The sequence below is a fragment of the Brassica napus genome, chromosome A10 (assembly GCF_020379485.1).
Source record: "Brassica napus cultivar Da-Ae chromosome A10, Da-Ae, whole genome shotgun sequence".
Lineage (NCBI taxonomy): Eukaryota > Viridiplantae > Streptophyta > Magnoliopsida > Brassicales > Brassicaceae > Brassica > Brassica napus.
This window is the reverse complement of record NC_063443.1, coordinates 19,184,599-19,201,265: the sequence shown is the minus strand read 5'-3', so window position 1 is coordinate 19,201,265 and position 16,667 is coordinate 19,184,599. Positions and strand designations below refer to the sequence as shown.

Here is a 16,667-nt window from a genome sequence, read left to right as displayed (position 1 = left end):
TTGATTAAATACAATCATAGTTTATAACCAATGAAGTTGCTGCATGTCATTACATCTGCAGGCTTTTGTCGACATTATAAAGTACTACATTATAGCAAAAAAAAAGAACTTATTGAATATAATTTGCGCTTAATTATATTATTAGGTTAATAAGTTTCGTTTTAAAGGGATTGTCGAAAGAATGGTTATGAAGAAAAGTCAAGGTCAACGATTTTGTTTTTATTGAAGACTTTTCTTTGGGCAACTCTGAGTGATTGGGAGACTCGCAGTGCGTTCAACACGTTTTCTTACTTCATCTCCTCATGTTCTTTGTAGTATTCAATCATGTTGTAAAGAAAAGTAACAACATTTCATAGAAAAAAAATATCTAACATTTAACTGGTAATCAATCCGTTAGATTATACGGTAAACATCATTCCATCACACCTCATGTAGAACCGTTTACACAAAAACATGGTCCACTCTTTGTCTGTAACATAAGTGGATTAGTAGAGCCTGTAACTAAAATTCTGTACCAAGCAAAGAATACTGAAGATCCCAAACTTGAGTTACCTAGTCGAAAAGACAATCCCCGTGCCAATAATCAACTAGAAAATCCACCATTTCCTGCAAACAACCAAGTTTAGGATACTACCAATGCAGATAACGAAGAAGGTCGTTCTTGAATAAAAAAACATGGTTCGAAAATTTAACAACAGTTGAATTGTAACCAACTTAAGAAGAAAACGAAAATGTATTTGGAGTATTGTTTGAAGGAACTCACAGCTAGAGGGATGGGCTTGTGAAAGGGAGTGTGGTTGTTTAGAAGCATCTCTTCATAAGTAGCGTTGAAGCTACAAAAATAAGATTTCAAGAGTATTACTTAATAATATATACATGTAATAAACATGAAGCTTTGCAGGTTTCGTATGTACCTTATAACAGGTTCCATGGGCAACTCCGAAGTCCTTTTAGACGGATCTCCAACCCAATTCTTTCTCATCTCTTGCCATGCAATCTCAGCTGCAAAAAACCAAAAAAAAAGGGAACCACAGTTTTAAGTAAGATCCATGTGTGTTTACAGTTACACATTCTTCTAAAGAAAGTGAGCCAAGAGAGGAGCTATGAGAACTTTAGCCTCAACCTGACACTAACAACCAGTTCCCTTACTTGTCAAAGAAAAGGAAAACTTTGTTCAATGCTTACCATGGTTCACAAAGTTCTTCTCAGACGATGTCTCTTTCTCATTGCTCAAAATGATGGCGGAATCATAAGCGTCTTCCATCGTCAAACTGAATGCACAAACAAGATCACATTATAAAGGGCTATTGAAGAATATACATTATGCAACAAACCTAGGCATTCTAAGTAATCATTACACATCATCATAACACCTTTTCTCATATTCGTAACAGCAAGAATTGATTCTCTTAAGTCACAATCAGATTGAGAAAATTTTAGTGTTCTTGATGTAAACTCAGCTTACTCATTAACGATAAAGTTTGTTACAACCAGGCTTTATACAATCTGTAACAGAACTAAACCAGGAATAACCAACTGGTTTACATCATAAATAATTATAATAAACCGGACATTCCAGAGCCCTTAACCGGCCTATACTAAAAGCCCCCCTCAAGATGGAGATATGAAGATGTTATTCATTCCCATCTTGTGTATGAGATCCCGGAAAGGTGCTGGATGTAAGGCTTTCGTCAGTGTGTCAGCCAGTTGGTTACCAGTCTTCACGTACATGGTCTTCAGAAAACCACTCTCTATAGCTTCACGCGTCTTGTAGCAATCCAACTCTATCCACTTAGTTCTCTCGTGAAAAACAGAGTTATTCGCAATGTAGATAGCAGAAGTATTGTCACAGTAGAGATAAGCTGGAGGATGAAAAGGAACACGAAACTCAAGCAACAACCGAGCTAGCCAAATCATCTCCTTCGTAGCCAATGCCATTGCTCGAAATTCTGCTTCAGCTGTGCTACAAGAAACTGTATCCTGTTTCTTAGAACGCCATGAGACAAGTGAATCACCAACAAACATACAAATGCCACTGACTGATCTTCTCGTATCCTTACAAGCTGCCCAATCAGCATCAGAAAACCCACGTAGATCAAACTTGTTGTCTGCAGGGTAGAACAATCCTTGACCAACCGTGCCTTTCAAGTAACGTAACACTTTATGTGCTGCATTAAGGTGAATATCAGTAGGCGCATGAGAGAACTGGCACAAGGTATTGACAGCATAAGAGATGTCAGGTCGAGTTGTGTGAAGATACATCAACCGCCCAATCAACTTTCTGTAAGAAGAAGAGTCTTGTAAAGGAACTCCTTCTTCAATAGACAACTTGATACTAGGATCCATCGGCACAGAAGAAGGCTTGCAACCAAGAAAACCTGTTGTATCAAGCAACTCCAAAACATACTTCCGTTGACAAACTGAAATCCCTTTCGTAGATCTGGCAATCTCCAAGCCTAGAAAATATCTAGCTGGTCCAAGATCACGAAGTTTAAAATGTGACTGCAACCCTTCAATAAATCTCCTTATCATCTCATCACTGTTACTCACGACCAAAATATCATCCACATATACCAACACTCCCATAATAACACCCTCCTTGTATCTCATGAAAAGAGTATGATCAGAATGAGATTTCGAAAAACCCATACCAGTCAATGTAGAAGAGAGTTTCAAGAACCACTGTCGAGACGCTTGCTTTAATCCATAAATGGATTTATGAAGTCTACAAACTGCGTTCTTGGGAAGCACTTCACCCGTTATCTCTTCATACCCTGGTGGTATCTTCATGTAAATCTCCTCCGTGAGATCACCATTTAAGAAAGCATTCGAGATATCTAACTGATGTACTGACCAATTCATCTTCGCAGCAAGTAAGAGAAGCATACGAACTGAAGTATGCTTAGCAACAGGAGAGAATGTTTCTTCATAATCCAACCCTTCTTGCTGCGTAAAACCCTTTGCGACTAAACGAGATTTTGGTCTTTCAATAGTGCCATCAGCTTTGTACTTGATTGTGTTCACCCACTTACATCCAATAGCTTTCTTATCAGGAGGAAGAGTAGTGATGCTCCATGTATGAGTTCGTGTCATCGCACCAATTTCCAATCCCATCGAGTCAATCCAAACCTTATGTCCCTTGGCCTCTGAATATGTTCTTGGAACAAAATCTTTGGTAATGATATTAATGAAGGCACGAAAAGGTTCAGATAATAGAGAATAAGAAATAAAATTTGACATTGGAAATGGTATGGTGGAGGTAGTATTATAACAATGAAAGTCCTGCAGGTGTTTAGGGATTTTCTTTTGTCGACGAGTCTTTGATTCGAAAGGAACCAAAGGCTCAGAAGATGATGCATCAGAAGGAGGATGCACATCAGAAGACGAAGCTCCAGAGGGAACTTCATCAGGGTTTGCAGGTGAATGAAAATGAGGAAAGAAATCTTTAGTCTTTAGGAAAAAGATAAGATGAAACTTGTTTAAGGGTTTTGACAACGGAGAATGAGGATATAGAGGTGCTTCGATTCTAATTACGTATCCGAGAAAAGAGCTCGTAAAATCAAAAAGCAGGACAATCGAGAGAAAGAGATGACCTTTGGTTTTAATTGGGAGCTTCGATGAGCAGAGATTCGACGACGGCTTGAGAAAAACCTCGCCGACCACAGCTTGTCTGAAACAGAATCTAATGCAACTTGTTTTACTTAATTTTTTATTTATATTTTCTTTTAGAACATTTGATAAGTAAATTATTACTAATAACTATAAAAAACAAGACCGACCTTAGCTCAGTTGGTAGAGCGGAAGACTGTAGTAGTTGCTGTGATCTTTAGGTCGCTGGTTCGATTCCGGCAGGTCGGACTTTTTTGTCGATTATCAAAGCAAATCCGCTATGCGATTTGGAGGGTTTCAAATTAGAAAAAGTTAAAAAAAAATATTGCGGTGAGCGTGGATCGAACACGCGACCTTCAGATCTTCAGTCTGACGCTCTCCCAACTGAGCTATCCCCGCTTGTTGATATTTATAATGTATAGTTTTATAAAAGTAAATTTATCGTATCAACTTAATGGTGTTGGAACATAGCTTTTGTGTGGTTAGTAGTTGTTCTGTTTAGATACAGAGTTATGTCTGAAAAAACATTCTGACTTTGTATGAAGATGTGCATCATAGTGTAGTAATTGTGCTGTGTTTTAAAGGGATGAAGAGAGGAATTATGATGGGCATATAGCTGGGTCGCTCACTATGCAAGTGGCTCCTTTGATGACAGGATCTCTCATCTTGTTCAAAATGTCAAGGACAAAGACACACTTGTCCGTTTACTGGCCTTTTGGGTTTTGTCTGTTTACTGGCCGTCAAAGCTACGTTTAATTTCTTCACGGCATCACTTTCTAAAAAGGTAATTCTAACGGAGTAGTTCGCAAACGCCGTCAAAACCTTCTGGCTAAGTCAGAGACTTTTTTTTTTTTTTTGTAGTTTTCTTTTTAATTTTCACAAAGTCCACATCACATTTTCATCTCTCATCAGCGATTCAACTTCCGGCGAAATCCCCAATTCTTGAGGCAAGAGCCCTAATCTCAATATGGTAAGAGCTGTTTAATTTGGTTGTTCGATTGATCTTTGTTTGTAAATCATGCGGTTTCTTTTTCGGATTGATTGAATCTATGAAGATCCACACAGGTTTGCATAATGTGTTTGGTGCCGCTGTTCCTCGTCCCGCTCATCAATCTACTCCCCCGGATCATCGATTTCTTAATGGTAATTGGATCGTGATTTGTTTGTAATCTTCGAAAGTTTAAAACTTTTTTCTTAATTGGAAGGATGATCAGATTCATGGGCATGAAGTTAATTTGTTTTTTTGTTTTTTTTAATTTGCTTGAGCTGGGCAAAGATGCTAGCAATGTTTAAATCTTAGTGTGGCATATTCATACCAATTTTGATTTTGTAGACACTAGACAGACTGTGTAGGTGGATGTTTTAGTGGATCTTACAGTGTTAGATGTCTTGGTCTGATCCTTTTTGTTGATTTTCTTGGGGGGTATTGTCTTAATAGGCCAAAGTGTATGCATGGCTCGGATGGGAGTACAGGAAGCCAGCAAGAGTTCCTCCAGCTTGTCCTTTCAAGCCGAACGACAACAACTCCACCAAAGTAAGCGTAGAGATTTATTTACTCACTTCGTTTGGTCAATGAAAGTTTGGATGCTTCTGTTTATGTTTTACATTATATTTCAACTCAACGATATGCCATAATCCATTAGCTTCCATGAACTTTATTATACTTTAATGGTTGATTGCCTTTGAATCTGTGTATGACATTTTGTTATTACAGGTGACTGCTGAAGCTGGGAGTGAAGGTAGAGAAGAAACAATAGCTAAACCAGTCCTTGCGGGGGAGAGTGGCGGGGTTAAGCAGGATTGAAGGCTTGAATCCTCCTTTTCAAATAACAAGCTTTTGATATTATGTGGATAAGAGAAGAAACTTGTGAAAGAAATTTACACAAATCATGCTTCTTTTCTTCAATGGTTATTATTATCACACAGAATGTAGAGAATATATATTATAATTTGAAAAGATTTGTTTATCACCAGTAGTCCTCTGTTTATTTGATTTCATCATCACAAAATCTAGTGATAATCACTCGGTCACTATATAAAGTTCTTTTAATCTTTGTTTATTCACTGAAATATTATATATTGATCATTACATTATACATTGATGGGATACAAGTTTAGAGAACTAAGCTGGAAACAATGTTCCCCGGAGACATAGCCCTAAGACAGGGAGCCAAAGATGAAACTGATAGCAATCCACAACAACATTATAACCAGCAACTACTCAACTCCTTGGGAACCAAAGAAACAGACGTTACCAAAGAACCAGTGAAAACTTCAAACCAGAGACCTCCTTTAATGAAATACCTATCAGTTGAATAAGACAACCTTTGCTTCAGTCTCAACCTCTCTAAGCGTTGCAATTATTAAAATATTCTCCTCCTTTTTTATAACTTTGGACGTCTTAAAATGATATACATATACTCCGGTCATTTTTGGTAATGCTTATTCTTTTTATTTGATTTGGAAATTTTACATTTTATAATAAAGTAAAAACTAACATATATTTTACCAACAGCCAAAAGCTACACTAGGCCTCAGGACCGGAGCTAGGATTTTAACCGTCCTCAATGGAACTTCGTATCGGTAGAAAGTACCGGCTCGGACGTAAAATCGGAAGCGGCTCGTTTGGAGAGATATACATCGGAACCGACACACAGACCAACGAAGAGGTCGCTATAAAGCTAGAAAGCGTGAAAACTCCACATCCACAGTTGTCACACGAGTTCAGGATATACAGCATTCTACACCTACAAGGTGGTGGGATGATTCCAAACATGAGATGGTACGGTGTCGAAATGGACCAGTACAACGTTCTCGTGATGGATTTGCTCGGTCCGAGCCTCGAAGAACTATTTAGTCACTGCGACAAGAGGTTCACTTTAAAAACAGTTCTCATGGTAGCTGATCAAATGATAAACCGTCTCGAGTTCGTACACTCCAAGTCGTATCTTCACCGCGATTTAAAGCCAGGGAACTTTTTAATGGGTTTGCCGAGGCGTGCGGATCAGGTCTACATCATAGACTTTGGCTTGGCTAAGAAGTATAGAGACGGCTTAACGCATAGACATATACCTTATAGGGAGAATAAAAGTTTTATTGGGACTCCGAGTTATGTCAGCGTGAACACTCACTTAGGGATCGAGCAAAGTAGGAGAGATGATATGGAGTCGCTTGGTTATGTACTTATGTACTTCTTGAAGGGAAGTCTCCCGTGGCAGGGACTCAAACGCGAAAAGATTTTGGTAAAGAAGGGTTTTACTTCTGTCGAGGAGTTGTGCAGAGGTTATCCGACAGAGTTTGCATCTTACTTTCGTCACTGCCGCTCGCTTAGGTTTGATGATAAGCCGGATTATGCATACTTGAAGAGACTATTCCGTGACCTTTTTATTCGTCAGGGTTTTCAGTTTGATTATGTGTTTGACTGGACGGGATCATCATCATCATCGAGACGACTTGTGGGATCAAGTAGTCGTGAACCATTCAGTGGTAGTGTGATCAATAGTATTGATGTTTTGCGGATAGATGAAGGCGGAACCTAAAGGAAAAGTCTTCTCAGACTGATTCATACACGAAGCTTTAAGACAAACGGGTAATTAACTTGTCTCAATCTTCTTGAGAGTTTTCGAAGGTTGGAGGTTAACGTTGTCTATGGTTCTATACGAAAAGGGATATATATTACAGATCAATTAAGAGAAAAACGATCATAACATTATGTTATAAACATCTAAGCAATGATGTGGTGGTCATGGATTATTATCTTCTGTGGTGGTTATTCGCATAGGGGTCAACTTCTTCTCTGGCTATCTCCGCCATCAGAGTTCTCAGTGCTCCGACCACAACTAGCTCCTCTTGTGGTAATGGTCGTAAAGTAAGAGCGATAAAGACTTAGTCATCTTCATGGCTCTATAGTTGATTACCTTTACCACATGAAATATTTATCCCAAATGGTAGTGCCTAGTACGCATTATACTTCTGTTTTCTTATTTATCAATGTCAAAATCATTCAGGTGTTTCGATGCACCAACTTTAGCATCAAGACATGATTGATGAAGTTAAGATATAGGTTTCTATCTTAGATCTAATGGAGCTTATCAAGATATTTTTGAAGATTTACCAACAGGCAATGTCGTTTTGTATTTTTTCAGTATTTAATTCATTAGTGCTGATAGGCCCAAGTTTTAATGTCATAAGAGAGTGAGATGTATAGAAAATGGTAACGTCTCGCTTGCATGATTTTATTTGTTTTTCTGTCACTCTCGTCTACGATAACTTCTTCACAAATCACGATAGTAAATCATACGAAAGGTATTTTTATATAAATTATCATGTTTCGTTTACTAGATCACATTTGTATGTACAAAATTCTTACACATGATGATAATATATTTAATTTTGTCTTCTGAGCTATTTAAATTCGTAATTTACTTTTATTTTCATTAGATGATCGGTCTCTACCCTACCCCTAGATGATTCTTGCAACGACTCCATAACTGTTTGTGGAAAGTCTTGTTCAAAAGTTTTATGTTTAAACAAATAAGTTTTTTTTTTTTGTTAAGATGATGAATGGTCGATGATTAATTGATAATGCTGATGATTAAAAAAGTATATGCCTTGCTTGGGGTGAGTAGTGAAGCTATAGCTAGTTGGCAAGTAATGGGTACTTCTTTTGGCGGCCAAGCAATTCTCTAAACAATTCGTCTTCTCTCACACACACAATACTCAACGCCAAGACTTAAATATGTGATTATAAAATTGTGATACTACCTCTACAATACACTCAAAAATATTCTTATTAGTAATCTATTATATATTAGTAACACGTTATCAATGAATAATAGAGCTGTGGACAACTAATTGTGTGGAGTTGGATGAGTAAAAGTTGGATATCAATCCATCTCTAATGAACTCATCATTTTTATTTTTATTTTGAAATGTTTAGATAATTTTTTTTTTCTAGTATCACCAATGAACCGTTAAGAATATCGGCATAAATCACTCCTCCCCGTTAAAGTTAAACTAATAGCCTTTTGATGTCCAAAAAGAACTTATAATTTCGAAGACTAATTTCTTAACAATTTGGTAAAAGTTTCATGAATCACGAAACTTTTCTTTTCCAAATTTATAGATTGTTGCCACCAAGTTATTGATATACTACAAGATCCTATAGGACAATATAACTAACTGAAATTAAAAACTAAGATAAAGAGGTTACTTCATCACATTTTATAATGATTGGATCAATTAATTGAGTGACAAAAAAAATTATTACCTTAGAAAGAGGCGCAAACATAGGAAGAGTGATATTATGGGTTTGATTGGTTGAACTTTAGTTTTGGCTTACAAATATTTTGCTGTAGAATTTTTTCTAAAAACAAAAAAAAAATCTCTAAAAAAACTTATAAACCAACATATTTCCTTTTATATTATTTTGGTTATAGATTCAATTTTAAGAATTAAAACATTGTTTTAAAAAAAACTGTAAAATGAAAATGGGCGTCAGTTTCTACAACTTCCACCAATCAAAACGCCTATATAACTCGATTTAACATATATCATTATAATTTAATAACTATGATCATGATTCATAATTGCGTGTATAATTGTGGGTTGGCTCAACTGCACATGAACTGCTCAGCCCCTAAAAAACTATTACCTTTTACTTTCTAATTAATTAACTTAATCAATTAATGAGTTAGTTAAGTTCAGTGTACATATATTCACAATGATTAGCATAATTATGATAGTATGTATTGTATGTGGAATTGTGTTTCAATGTTTAAGGCATATATGCATTTTAGTGGGATATGTCACATTTGGATTCAAAGCTTTGATGTAATTACTCTACAAATCACGTAGAGTTTGCATTAAAGTCAACAAGGAGCGAGACAAGTATAAACACTTTGAATATCTTTGATAAGAAAGTAATGGTTGTGGAAGCTGACGACATTGTGGTCTTTGAGGGTACACATGATCAATGGCGCGTGGCTGTGAGGAGAATGTTTTACTCTGGTGAAGTGCTTGAAATTGCTTATGATGAGAGACGATCCTTACATTTATGTCTCTTTACAACCTTGGATATACAATTTAAGTGATTTGATTAGAATTTGTTCAACCGAAGACACGCGATTTCTCATTGAGAACCAAAGATGTTCTCTAGAGATGTATAAGTAAACCATGTTTGTGTTACTACTTCAAGTAGATATAATTTATTGAAAAAAACTTAGATGTAATTTATTTTGGTATGTTGATGGAATTGCGTTGTTGTACTATTGATATATGTTGTGTGTTGAGTGTTGTATTTGTGGATAAACCATTAAGAATGGAGTGTAAATGATACAAACATAAATATTTATACAAGCATACTTAGAATGCATAACAATGAAGCAACAAAATGTATTGATATATGTAGAAAAACAATACAATTTATTATTTCTTTCCTAATTCTTTTTTTTAGGGAACACTTTTAACACTTTTTGGAATTTGTCCACTCAAATTATAGAATGACACTAAACAAGAAAAAAAGTATAATAAGTAAACCATGCTTGTGTCACTATTTCAATTAGATTTAATTTATCCATCAAAAAAATTCTGCATCCAAATGTTTGTTATTAGCTAGTAGTACCCAAAATATTATAATTATAAGGATGAAATGGAGAAGTTTTCATGAGTGATTAAATTTAACAAATACCAACTAAATTCAAAATTGATCCATAACAAATACCAAATAACAAACTTAACCAAATAAAGAGAAAATTAATTTAAAATAATAGATAACACAAGAGGAGAGAAACAAGTGGTTGTTCCAGGCTTGCAAACCAAAACTTCCAAAAAGGAATCCTTCACCAAAAGTTATTTGGGGGTTTGCTTCTTTTCTCATCCTTTCTCTTACCCTTCATTACATATATACTTTCTCTACAATAGTGCTGTGTATATAAACAAATATATCACAAACTTACATATAAACAAAGCCCACCAAACACTCTTTGATACTTCTCTCCTTAAATATAGCTCTCTTGTGTTCTTGAAACAGAGCCAAATAAAAAAAAGGGACGATCATGACAAGTGTTCATGAGGAGATGCGTCATGTACTCCTCATCAAAGGCAAACGCACCAAACGTCAGCGATCTGCGTCTCCTCATATGAACGCAGAAGCAGTGTCTGGCGTTTGCAGCGAGGAACCATCACTGGAGGCAAGAGAAGAAGGAGCTGGTGAAGTTGAGTTCCAGGGAGCTACGGAGGAAGACCAAGACATGGCGAACTGTCTGATGTTATTGTCACAAGGACACAAAGCAAATGGCAGTGGAGATCATTCGTCCACGCACAAACTTGATTTCTTGTGCAACAAGAAACCAGTAGCTTCTCTAGGTTTAGGGCTAGAGGGTGTTTACCAGTGCCAAACGTGTGACAAAAGCTTCCACTCGTTTCAAGCGCTAGGAGGGCACAGAGCTAGCCATAAGAAGCCTAAACTCGGAGCAATCGTTCTCAAATGCCACGAGAAGAAATCTTCATCAGCTTCTGCGGTTGAAACGGCCAAAGGAAGCTTTCTTTCTCTGCAAGTAACTAGCAGTGATGGTAACAAGAAACCTGAAAAAACACATGAATGTTCGATCTGCAAGGCCGAGTTTTCTTCAGGACAAGCCTTAGGTGGTCATATGAGGAGACATAGAGGTTTAATAGTAAACGCAAACGCTACTTCAAGTCATCATCAAGAATCTATACGGCCAAAGAACTATCTGGAGTTGGATCTGAATCTTCCAGCGCCAGAAGATGAATCCAAGTTCGTGTTTGCGTCCAAAGATCAGATTATTCTCTTCACGACCGCGTCCAATTCTTTAATTGATTGTCATCATTGATCAAGTAGTTCTTGTAATAACTCTTTAACCTTGATATGTTATCTAAATATTGATTCATGTAATTTGACATTGATTGAATTTAACTTCAAATTATTTTATTCTTTACTCATTGCTTGATAATTAGCACATTTCTAACAAATCATCGAAATAGAAAAGTATATAATATAGTAATATGTAATACTTGACTTTGGGAGAATGATTAAAGATGCTGATGAGAGGTTTGTTACTTGGAGAGTGGAAGAAGCATGTGACGATGACTTTCATATAAAGTCACTTCACTTGCGTATAGTGACGCATGACCTTCTTTTTTCAGGCTGTCCCAACAGCAAACGGTTAAGCTTTGAACTTATATAAAAAATCAAACTGTTGTAGTGTGTATATAAAACTTGCGCAACAGTTTCATTGAAGAAACATTTGATAGGGGTTTATTCACTCTATTATATGATTTTTATTACAAATCTCATTCCAGAACGCAAAAGATGAACAACATGAATCTCACACATTTACAGAGACACTAAGCATTATATTACACACAAGAGAGGCAACCTCAGAGAGAAGAATCAGACTGAGTTTGTAATACACAAAAGAACCATTCGAGTTTTTTGTATGACATAGATTGGTCTCATTAGCTGCAACATCCAGCTTGAGGAGTAGTCTGGTGTTCTGTTTTCTGCTTCAAGATGTTTCTCTTCACAGCACTTGATCCCTCTTCCAAAAGACTAGGTACCTCCATTATCTGTCTCATTCACAAAACATTCTCTGTTATATATATAAAATCCTTCTCCTTTTGAATCTAAACCTGTTTATGATCTTTACCTTCAACGCCAGCTCTTCGAAACACTGCTCTACGTTTTGACGAGTTCTAGCACTACACTCAAGAAACATGCACTTGAGTTCTTTCGCTAGAGCGATCCCTTCTTCTCTGCTAACTCCTCTCTCAGATTCCTGTAATCATCATAAAAATGTTTCATCAATAACCAAACCGAGAACCAAGGGGTTGTGTAGTTTTTGGTTTGCAAACTCACTCTATCAACTTTGTTCCCTACGAGCATCCTAACGCAATCTTGGTTAGTGGAGTAAAGCTCAATCTCCTTGCCCCACACATCTACTAAGTTTGTAAATGTCTCTCTTCTCGTCACATCATACACTGACATTCACCAAGAAACAACTAAAACAGATTACAAACATGGAGATAGATCTCTTTAACCTCATGTAACTGATTGATATGATGATGGGACGTTACCGAGAATGATTCCTTGGGCGCCTCTGTAGTAAGAGCTCGTCAGTGTTCTAAACCGTTCCTGTCCCGCTACAAACAAGAAAATCAATAATGCTATATAAGAACCATTAGTTTCCATAAATAAACTTTTAAGTAAACAATCACCCCACCTGTGTCCCATATTGTGAGTTTCAGTCTTTTTCCTCCTACTGTCAACTGTTTGATCTTGAAATCAACACCTAATTTAGGTAATAATTAGGTTAATATCAACAAATTATAAACAAGTAGGGTTCAGACACAACACAATTAACATACACCAAACCAAACTAAGAGACCAACCAAGAACTCATTCTTCAGACAGATTACTACGATCATCAAACAGAGAATTTTTCAACACAAAGCAGACATATGATCATTTAAAAAAATCAAGCTCCTTCAGACAATGGAAACTACTGTTTGATCAAATGACACACAAATGTAACATCTTTTCTCGGTTGAGAATCAAAGAGAGAGACAAAGACAAAAACTAGTTACCAATGGTAGGAGCGAGATCTTCAACGGAGGTGGAAATGAAGCTGACAAGCAAACTGCTTTTGCCAACACCAGAATCTCCAATCAACAAGACCTTAAACGACAGATCGTATCCACTTTGCCCTGAAGACGACCCCATTCTTCTCTAAAAGAACAAACTTTCAATCACAAAACCCACTTAGATACTTGCTCGATCTGTAAGAAACCTTACGAGGGGAAAGAACAAAGGGTAGAAGAAACCAACGAGAAGATCAAATCAAATCCAACTTATTCAACAACTTAATAAAAAGGCGATTTTTTAATTTAAAAAAATGCTAATCTCATGTAGCTGTCTGTTATGCTAATGATGATGATGCTTAGCTACATTCTTCTTTCCTCAATTTTATAAGTCGAAAAAAGGTGGAATTTTTACTTCCCCGTTTATGATGCTAACCAAATTTGAATTTAAAAAAAAAATGTGGATGAAAGATTTTATTCGAAGAAGACAAGGAACACGCCTGACAGTAACCTTTGGTCTTTGCTTTCTCTCCCGTCACTTTACTTCACCCAAACGTCTCTGTTTTGGTGGTTTCAAGTTTTTTCTTCCAGCTTCTTTTGTAGACGCGTTGCGTTTCAGACTCGCGGCTGCGTTTGCCCTTGCAATATTAGGTGGCAAAACAGTTAGGTTTGGCGGGTTGTAAAACGCAATTCAGCATTATTAGGGAAGACTAGAAAGTATATTATGTAACGTATAACTACAATGATTAAAAGTTTAGTCGCCGATGGAACCAATTATTTCGTGTAAGCACCTTTAAGTAGAGAACTAGAGATTGACCCGCACGCCCGTGCGGGTGTTAATTTTTACTTTCTTATAAATCGATATTTTATTTTTATGATTAGTATTATATATTTTATATGTATCATAATATAATTAATTGCATAAATACTTTTAGATTTCTATACATCATAATCAAACCTGGATCAAATAGAGTAATATGATTACTTTTGGTTATTTGGTTATTTTTAGTTTAATTTGAATTCAACATACCCGAATTGAATCTGTTAATATTCTTACTTTTCATACAAATATCCGTACCGGCGTCAAATACATTAGTTTTTGGATATTTGTAGGTTTGTATATATCAAGACTGAATTCATCTGGACCCGATTCGAAACACACATGAAAATTTATAATACCGAAATGAAGTCTAGTTTCAAAACTCAAAAAGCATGATAACCCACAGAAATAACTCGTAGCTGAATAGTTATCCGAATGTCCATGTCTAACCGATACATAAGTAAATAAAAAAAATTGTTAACCATTTTGAATTCTTATCACAAATAGAGTGGTTTCATTCAAATATGTCGAATTATTATAGTTAATATGTAATTAATCCTGACAAAATATTATAGTAAATATAATTAATGAGATAGTTAAAAAGTGAGAAAATGAATGTAAAAGATAAAATAAAAAAATTGAAAACAAATAAGTTTTGTTTTTCATGTCACTATTATATATCATATATATGTCATCATATAATTAATCATATTTTATATGTACCATAATATAAGTAATCATATAATTAATATTATTTTATACATACCATCATATAAATAATCACATATATTATATTTATAAACTTAATATGAAATATAAAAACCATAATTTAAGTTGGTGTTTTTAATTAAGTTATGTATTGTATTTTTCTTATATATAGTGAAAATATTTTTTAAATGGTTATTGGAAAATATTTTAGTAAATTTTCTTAAAATATATATATATTTGAATCAATTATTTATATAAATTAATTTTAAATTATTATTTTGATTTGAATTTTGTATAGAAATAATTAAAATTGAGAAAAATGAATGTAAAAGATAAAATAAAAATTGAAAACAAATAAATTTTGTTTTGTACTTCTGTAATAAATGATATTAACTTATTTAGTAAATATAATAGATGAAGGGTTAGAATTGATTAACAATATAATAAAAATCTTTTAAAAAATCAATTAAGATAAGCAAGTATTATTTTCTACTGCTATCCATGTTTCCAAACAATTCTCATTTATACTACTATCCATGTTTCCAAACAATTCTCATTTATACTATTATCCAAGTTTCCAAACAACTCTCAAATGTACTTCAGTTTTAATAATATAGATAAGCAAGTATTATTTTCTACTGCTATCCATGTTTCCAAACAATTCTCATTTATACTACTATCCATGTTTCCAAACAATTCTCATTTATACTATTATCCAAGTTTCCAAACAACTCTCAAATGTACTTCAGTTTTAATAATATAGATTATTTGCTAAATACTTTGATTATTAAACTAATTTTTTTCCGGAGAGTTGATCAAATGAAGAAGTCGTTTTGTTTATAGAGTCGGCGATTACTAATTAGTGGTTGTGGGAGCCAAACGTGGTCTTCCTATGCTGTCAGCCTACTCCCTGCAAAGCCCCACCTCCGACCGATGCCAATGTTCACGCGCAAAGTGAGTGTGTGTGTATTCAACGATCTCATACTGATGTTTATATGTTCTCCAAATTTTCCATTTAATAAAAGTAGTAATCCAGTAAACTGATTGTTGCAATTTTCAAGAATTTAGAATTATGATGTTATTTTTTTATCTATGATAAATATCGAATAAAAATGTGAGAGTGGTGTCCAAGGTTTTAGGAACACAATGAGTGAAGGAAAAGACATGAAAGGTAAAGGTATATTAGGAACCTTTGATGGCTTAACCTTTTTTTTCTTTTTTTTCTTTGAATTTAAATATTTATCAATTGAATGTTTAATTTGTGTCTGTGTTTGGTGTTATTTCAATTCATTGGAGGATATAACTGGTTTGTCAAATTTAACCCACCAAAGTTCCTAGTTGTTGGAAGCACAAAGTGCTAAGTTGAGTAAATATTATCTTGAAAACCGACTACAACTTTGTTTTTGAACCGGATTAGACAATAGAGGTCGATTTACATTCACATTTCATCTTTTCCTCCTCTGTTGACTGTTGTTGCTGCTACGGATTCCAAGTACTGAAAACCCATAGGAAAAACAATAAAAATAATTAGATAAGCAAATCCAATTAATGATTAGAGCGTGAATTAATAAACTACATTTCTGGTGGTTCTTCCAAGGTTTCCTTATTTAACTTGATGCATAGACATCACTCACTTCCACTTCTCTGGAGTGTGCCATGAACCTTGGTCATTTTCACTGCGTTGAGAACGTAATTTTCGCGAGCTTTCAACTCCGCCCCTGGTGTAGCAAAATCTCAATCACCCGTCATGATAATATAGAAGCCCGCCAAACTGCCTCTCGATAAAGCAGTCCAGATCGCCATAGCCTATAAGATGTTCAAGATAGCAGCCTTTCGTTTTACCTATAGATTCAATTTCAAAAATTAAAAAAAAAAATGCTTTAAAAAGGCTGTAAAAATGAAATGGGTGTTGGTTTATATAACTTCCACC

At 35.2% G+C, this 16,667-nt stretch overlaps 5 protein-coding genes and 2 non-coding genes across 7 annotated transcripts; 4 read left to right on the top strand and 3 right to left on the bottom strand.

Annotated features, from left to right (window-relative positions):
* Positions 1-330: 330 nt before the first annotated feature.
* On the bottom strand, positions 331-3,729 carry LOC106370730. Its single transcript, XM_013810729.3, has 5 exons — positions 3,594-3,729; positions 1,186-1,271; positions 915-1,002; positions 764-833; positions 331-606 (listed from the first exon to the last, which is right to left on the bottom strand). Exons 2-5 carry the CDS (start codon positions 1,262-1,264, stop codon positions 553-555), a joined length of 291 nt encoding a protein of 96 aa, XP_013666183.2. The 5' UTR covers positions 1,265-1,271; positions 3,594-3,729; the 3' UTR covers positions 331-552.
* A 45-nt stretch (positions 3,730-3,774) lies between these two features.
* TRNAY-GUA lies at positions 3,775-3,858 on the top strand. The gene is given in 2 exon segments: positions 3,775-3,811; positions 3,823-3,858. It is a non-coding gene; the product is annotated as a tRNA-Tyr (tRNA).
* A 77-nt stretch (positions 3,859-3,935) lies between these two features.
* TRNAF-GAA lies at positions 3,936-4,008 on the bottom strand. Its single transcript has one exon. It is a non-coding gene; the product is annotated as a tRNA-Phe (tRNA).
* Positions 4,009-4,401: 393 nt separating this feature from the next.
* Positions 4,402-5,582, top strand: LOC106370732. Its single transcript, XM_013810731.3, has 4 exons — positions 4,402-4,579; positions 4,675-4,752; positions 5,048-5,143; positions 5,324-5,582. The coding sequence occupies exons 1-4, from the start codon at positions 4,577-4,579 to the stop codon at positions 5,411-5,413; spliced, it is 267 nt and encodes an 88-aa protein (XP_013666185.2). The 5' UTR covers positions 4,402-4,576; the 3' UTR covers positions 5,414-5,582.
* Positions 5,583-5,818: 236 nt separating this feature from the next.
* On the top strand, positions 5,819-10,258 carry LOC106370011 (casein kinase 1-like protein 5). The gene has a single exon (XM_048742670.1). The coding sequence runs from the start codon at positions 6,177-6,179 to the stop codon at positions 7,146-7,148; it is 972 nt and encodes a 323-aa protein (XP_048598627.1). The 5' UTR covers positions 5,819-6,176; the 3' UTR covers positions 7,149-10,258.
* Positions 10,259-10,543: 285 nt separating this feature from the next.
* LOC106370734 (zinc finger protein ZAT5) lies at positions 10,544-11,562 on the top strand. Its single transcript, XM_013810732.3, has one exon. It carries the CDS (start codon positions 10,665-10,667, stop codon positions 11,460-11,462), a length of 798 nt encoding a protein of 265 aa, XP_013666186.2. The 5' UTR covers positions 10,544-10,664; the 3' UTR covers positions 11,463-11,562.
* A 302-nt stretch (positions 11,563-11,864) lies between these two features.
* On the bottom strand, positions 11,865-13,708 carry LOC106370735 (ras-related protein RABC2a). Its single transcript, XM_013810733.3, has 6 exons — positions 13,216-13,708; positions 12,852-12,920; positions 12,706-12,771; positions 12,488-12,609; positions 12,279-12,407; positions 11,865-12,198 (listed from the first exon to the last, which is right to left on the bottom strand). Exons 1-6 carry the CDS (start codon positions 13,349-13,351, stop codon positions 12,088-12,090), a joined length of 633 nt encoding a protein of 210 aa, XP_013666187.1. The 5' UTR covers positions 13,352-13,708; the 3' UTR covers positions 11,865-12,087.
* Between the last annotated feature and the right edge of the window lie 2,959 nt (positions 13,709-16,667).

Coding starts and splice junctions, on each gene's coding strand:
- LOC106370730 (XM_013810729.3), bottom strand. CDS start 1,264: ATGGAAGACGCTTATGATTCCGCCATCATTTTGAGCAATGAGAAAGAG. Junction 1,003..1,185: donor GAAGAACTTTGTGAACCATG/GTAAGCATTGAA, acceptor GGTTTTTTGCAG/CTGAGATTGCATGGCAAGAG. Junction 834..914: donor CCCATGGAACCTGTTATAAG/GTACATACGAAA, acceptor TTATTTTTGTAG/CTTCAACGCTACTTATGAAG.
- LOC106370732 (XM_013810731.3), top strand. Junction 4,753..5,047: donor GGATCATCGATTTCTTAATG/GTAATTGGATCG, acceptor TTGTCTTAATAG/GCCAAAGTGTATGCATGGCT. Junction 5,144..5,323: donor ACGACAACAACTCCACCAAA/GTAAGCGTAGAG, acceptor TTGTTATTACAG/GTGACTGCTGAAGCTGGGAG.
- LOC106370011 (XM_048742670.1), top strand. CDS start 6,177: ATGGAACTTCGTATCGGTAGAAAGTACCGGCTCGGACGTAAAATCGGA.
- LOC106370735 (XM_013810733.3), bottom strand. CDS start 13,351: ATGGGGTCGTCTTCAGGGCAAAGTGGATACGATCTGTCGTTTAAGGTC. Junction 12,921..13,215: donor AGATCTCGCTCCTACCATTG/GTAACTAGTTTT, acceptor TACCTAAATTAG/GTGTTGATTTCAAGATCAAA. Junction 12,199..12,278: donor TCGAAGAGCTGGCGTTGAAG/GTAAAGATCATA, acceptor TGAATGAGACAG/ATAATGGAGGTACCTAGTCT.
- LOC106370734 (XM_013810732.3), top strand. CDS start 10,665: ATGACAAGTGTTCATGAGGAGATGCGTCATGTACTCCTCATCAAAGGC.